We start from the raw sequence: 5,637 nt of genomic DNA, 5'->3' as shown, positions 1-5,637 counted from the left end.
ACAATGCATTTGACATTCTTAATGTCCTGACATCGTATACGATATATGTCCTCTACGTGCCAGGATTTCACAAATATAAGTCTCAATTATATGCACAACTACTAGACCATTATAATTTAACATGCCTTTCAAAGTTATCTATGATTGTAGAAAACTACATATCTTGAATTTTTTGTCTTCTATTTCCATTAACAACACAAATTAAATCCGTTACATAATTAGGATTTTTTTTTCCTATTGTTTTCTGTTTAATCATGCATGCTAGTACTAATTTGCTACTATTTTTTTTTTTCAATATTAGTACTACTTTGTCATTATTTAGATAACAAAGACAATTTTTTTAAGCAACAACAACCAATATACTTAAGATCCATTTTTCACTAAAAAAAGTGATGATTCTTTTTAAGTTTTTGAAGTTTCTTTTTATTATGAACCCAATTTTTAATATTAAAACAATTAGTGGTTATAGTGAAGTTCAACACAAGTTAGTTAGTTCCTCCCATACAAACTTACTTTTACTTGATAAGAATGATTAATCTTGTTTTTCCATAGGGGAAAATTTTTAGTATTTGAACATGGCCTCCGATTTTTATCGAAACGGCCCTGGTCCTGGCCTCCGATTTTATCGAAACGGCCCTGGTCCTAGGAGTCAATGGAGTTCCTTCTGAGGCTTTTATACCAGGTCATGGCACCTCGATATTGAGTGGTTACGAACAACTTACATTTAATTGATCCGCAGACGTTCTTGTAGTTTAGGACCACTTTGATGTTCTCAATGTGTTTGTCTGGGTCGATGGTCCCATCGTACGTGTCCATTTGGGGAGGCTTCTCTAATTTGACAAGTGAAAGGGTCGTACGCTGCATGGTCGTCTTCGAAATAATACCAGGACCGCAAGTGTCTGGTATGCCTTGATGAATGCGGGAACCTTCTAATCAGAGAATGCTTGATTTTCTATATGGTACAGCTATAAAAAGACAAGTTTGGTCTCTTTAAAAAATACATTGTAAAGTCAACGATATCAATTACCTAAATCCAACTTGCAATATGCATAAAATAATGGCCATGTGATTGGGAATTAAGAAACCTAAATTATTTACTCGCACAAGAAAGCAAATCTGAAGAGAGCTAACATCATTTTTTTATGAATAATAAATTTGTTGGTAGTTGTACAGCTAACATTGACATGCATTGTTTAACTGCCACTGTTAGTTAATTAACACTAACAGCAAGTTGAAGCACATGATTGACAGCTTCCTCTTGTACGACAAAACTTAAAAATAGAAAATGAACTTCCGATCACACTGCTGTAGCACTACACTTCATCTTGGACTTTTATGCTATATAAGTTTTGAAGGACTAATAGCTTTTACCATAACATTCATCTCACTCACAATACTAGCAAATTAAAATCAAAGATATATACAACAAAAGTGTTTCATAAAATGTGTGACACTGCACTTTCCTTCGCTCGTGATAAATTGCTTCCACTAGCCCGTGATCATTTGCTTCCCCTCTTAAAGGAAGCAGCCAACATGATTAGAGGTGTCCCAAAAGAAATTGCAGAATTGCAAAATGTACTAGAAAACATTGAAGTTTTCATCAATCAAGCAGATAGATTGGCTGATGCTGAAGAAGACATGGAAACAACTCACGAAATCAAAGCAAAGATCAAGCAGCTGGTAGAAGCTTCTTTTCACATAGAAGATGTCATTGATGATTATATCTTCCTTGAGGAACAACATGCTCCTGATCCTGGATGTGTTGCTGGTGCTACAAACTGTGTCAAAACTATGGCTCTCCGTCTTCAAATAGCTTACAAGATTCAGGACATCAAATCCCGAATTAAAGAAATAAATGATACAAGTACTGAAAAGGATCATGGATTTCAAATCCAATCTTCCTCGGATAAAGCATCAACTAGTTCTGCAACAAACAGAAACGCCTCATCATTGCAGAACCTTCGAGACGCTCCATTGTATATGGATGAAGCTGATGTTGTGGGCTTTGAAGAGCCACGAGACAAATTGATTGATTGGCTGATAGAGGGAAGAGCAGATCGCACAGTTGTCTCCATTGTTGGAATGGGGGGACTGGGAAAAACCACTCTAGCCAAGAAAGTTTTTGACAACCAAAAGGTAGTTAAGAACTATGATTGTCATGTATGGATCACAGTGTCTCGACCATACAATATAGAAAAATTGTTGAGGGACATTTTGCTTGAGATTTACAAACAACAAGGGAAAGATCCTCCTCAGAGTCTCCATCAAATGGATCGAAAGCCGTTAGTTGATGAAGTGAGAAACAACTTGCAAGGAAAAAGGTACGTTGTAGTGTTTGATGATGTATGGGAGTCACATTTTTGGTCTGATATTGAATTTGCTATGATTGATAACAAAAATGGTTGTAAGATATTAATCACAACAAGAAACAAGGATGTTGCAGATGCTTGCAAGAAATCTTTTGGTAAAGTGCATGAGATGGAACGTTTATCTGAAAAACAATCTTTGGAATTGTTTAAAAAGAAGGCGTTCCATGACTTGGACGGACTTTGTCCAGAAAATCTTTTTGATATATCTTCCAAAATTGTTGAAAAATGTAAAGGATTACCTCTAGTAATTGTAGTCACCGGTGATATTTTATCTCGCAAAGATAGAAATCCAATTGAATGGTCTAAGTTTAGTAAAAATATAAATGCAGAGTTAGAGGAATATTCCATAATAAGAAAATTTTTAGGATTTAGTTACCATGATTTGCCTTATTACCTCAAGTCATGTTTCTTGTATTTTGGATTATATCCTGAAGACTATATAGTTCGTTCAAAAACATTGACTCGCCAATGGATTGCTGAAGGGTTCGTGAAAGAAGAGAGGGGAAGGACATTGGAAGAGGTTGCAGAAGGATATTTAATAGAGTTGATCCATAGAAGTTTGGTGCATGTAGTTTCAATAAGTATTGATGGAAGAGTAAAAAGTTGTCGTGTTCATGATCTAGTGCATGCAATGATCCTTGAGAAATATGAGGATTTAAGTTTTTGCAAGAATATTACTGAGGACAAACAATTGTCTTTAACTGGAATGACTCGACGCCTATCAATGGCAAGCAGTTCTGATAATCTAATGGAAGGTATTGAAAGCTCACATGTTCGATCATTGCTTGTTCTCGAACCTCAAACATCACTTGAATCCTTCATAAGGAGAATCCTAACAACATATAGGCGGTTGAAGGTGCTGGCTGTGAGGCAGTCTGAATCACTTGAAATTCCTACTGATTTGGGAAGTTTGAAGCACTTGAAATATTTTGGGTTGAATGGAAGTAGATGTTCTGAACTTCCAAAATCCATTGGCATGCTCGTGAACCTAGAGACTTTGGATTTAAGAGATACATATTTTGAAAATCTTAATATGCCGAAGGAGATTTGCAAGCTTAGAAAGCTACGCCATCTTTTATGCAATAATTGTATGTCTTTGATTCAGTTGAAGGATGGTATTGGAGGCATGTCATCTCTACAAACTCTAGATGAGGTTTATTTGGATGATGATGAAGATGAAAATGATAATAGAGTGGTAGAGCTAATCCAAGAGCTAGGAAAGCTAGATCAGCTAAGGGAATTGGGCTTGGCCGGTGTTAGGAGTGAATATATGTGTGCTATATCTTCCTCAATCAATAAAATGCAACAACTAGAGAGACTACAAATTATAGGAATCCAATTAATTGACATATTCATTGATCTGGCTTTGAATTCACCCCCACCTAGGCTTCAACATGTTGGACTCTACGGGAGTTTAAAGAAGTTTCCTGAGTGGATTCCAAAACTCACAAATCTTGTTAAGCTGGGTGTGGAACTTTCGAAGGAAGTGAATGATGCAATGAAATTACTCCAAAGTATGCCAAACTTGTTGTCCCTCCATATCGGTGGTGGTTTTGTTGATGAAGACAAATTAGAAAGTTTACATTTTCAAGATGGGTGGTTTAAGAATTTGAAGGAACTATATCTTGATAATTTCAATGAATTGAGTAACATCCTTATTGACGAAGGTGCATTGGGTTCTCTGAAAAAGCTCAAATTATGGTCCATCCCCCAGCTCATGACGTTACCAACTGGCATTCAACATTTACACAAGCTTGAAGTTCTGGGTCTTTATTATATGAGTATGGAACTTAAACAGAGCATTGCTCCTGATAAAGGAAAAGAGCATTGGATCATCAACCAAGTGCCCTCTGTAAAAATTTTGGAATAAAAGGTACGCTTTCGCTTTCCTACAATTTGAAGAAATAAAAAGTTGTAGTAATATATATTGTTTAGTCATCAAAATACAAGCATTTTGTAATTTTTAGTAAAATAATTTCTCGACATCTAGCCAAAAAAAAAAAAAAACAAATAACTCATTTTACCTATGAATAACTTTTTATTTATTTATTCTAATTTTACATATAACTCATTTTTGGCCTTTGACCTCGATCTTCAACGGTCTTTTACAAGCATATATGATTGTGTTTTATATATTGATATTTTGGTGTGAACTGCAGGTGATGGCCATCAGTGCATTTGAGATTCACATTTCTTCAAGTGGACTTTTCTATCAGCATTGCTTCTATCTGTTCCTGTTTTGGCACTTCCCTTCCTCAATATAATAAAGCATTGCTTCTATATCAGTATTGCTTCTGTGTGTTGTTTTTCATTGTTAATGTTATTATACCTACTTTGTTATTTTATTCAAGAAGATTGAGTTGTGAGATCTTTCCTTTCAATGATTGTAAGAAATAACTTTGGTTGTTGTTTTTACGTATCTTGTGAGCTGCGACTCCTTTTCTTTGTATTTTGTTCTGTATTATTTTTTTGTATTTCAAAAACTAACCTTTTTTTACAATAATTTTAAGAATCAAGAACTGGCAAACTTAGTTCGACTAAAACAAAGTACAAAATAAGAATTAAATTCATGCTCTTCTTCTCATGTTACCTTCACCAAAAAAATAAATACATAAGTTGTTGTTTCAACATATTACAAATACTAATTTACACTTTTGTCACTTCCAATTCAATGTGTTTATGACTCAAGTTGTTGTGATACTTACAATACTTTCATGGCTACTTCTTTTCCCACACAAATCATATGTTGATTGAAGTCATAGATGTTCTGTATATTGAAATCATCGAACTTTCTCTATCTAAAGATTTTAATAAAATTATTATACACTTGGCCACCAATTGATCATCTCAACCACTCAAGGATTTTAACCACCAAAAGAGTTATAGGCTGCTTTTATACTTCACTTGATGAATTTGTTGACTGCCTATTATAATTTTATCATATTCCATTATGCAGCCACAATCTTTAAAGACCTTATAGTTGGTAGCTTAAATGCCAAAGAGCTAATTTTTATTTCTCAAATTAGTGGAATGTAAAATTTATATAAGGTCATAATTGTATACAAACTAGACTTCTTTGAAACAAATTATATTAATCGTACCATACACGTTCATTTTTCCAACTCTAACCATGAAAATCCGTCACTCAGAGTTGATGTTAGAACAAAATAATTCCGTCTGTAATGTTTATAATTGCGTCTCCATAGAGACAGACCATTAATTCTGTCATTAACAATATTTTAAGAAAAAGTAATAAAAAAATTGGCAG

At 34.3% G+C, this 5,637-nt stretch overlaps 1 protein-coding gene across 1 annotated transcript; it reads left to right on the top strand.

Annotated features, from left to right (window-relative positions):
• The first annotated feature begins 1,369 nt into the window (after positions 1–1,369).
• LOC146938463 (disease resistance protein RPM1-like) lies at positions 1,370–4,818 on the top strand. The gene is made up of 2 exons (XM_085752410.1): positions 1,370–4,242; positions 4,529–4,818. The coding sequence occupies exon 1, from the start codon at positions 1,444–1,446 to the stop codon at positions 4,237–4,239; it is 2,796 nt and encodes a 931-aa protein (XP_085608536.1). The 5' UTR covers positions 1,370–1,443; the 3' UTR covers positions 4,240–4,242; positions 4,529–4,818.
• Positions 4,819–5,637: the final 819 nt, after the last annotated feature.

The sequence above is a fragment of the Medicago sativa genome, chromosome 3, assembly GCF_051527215.1.
Source record: "Medicago sativa cultivar Bolivia chromosome 3, Bolivia_mono, whole genome shotgun sequence".
Taxonomy (NCBI): Eukaryota; Viridiplantae; Streptophyta; class Magnoliopsida; order Fabales; family Fabaceae; genus Medicago; species Medicago sativa.
This window is presented reverse-complemented; position numbering and strand designations above follow the sequence as displayed.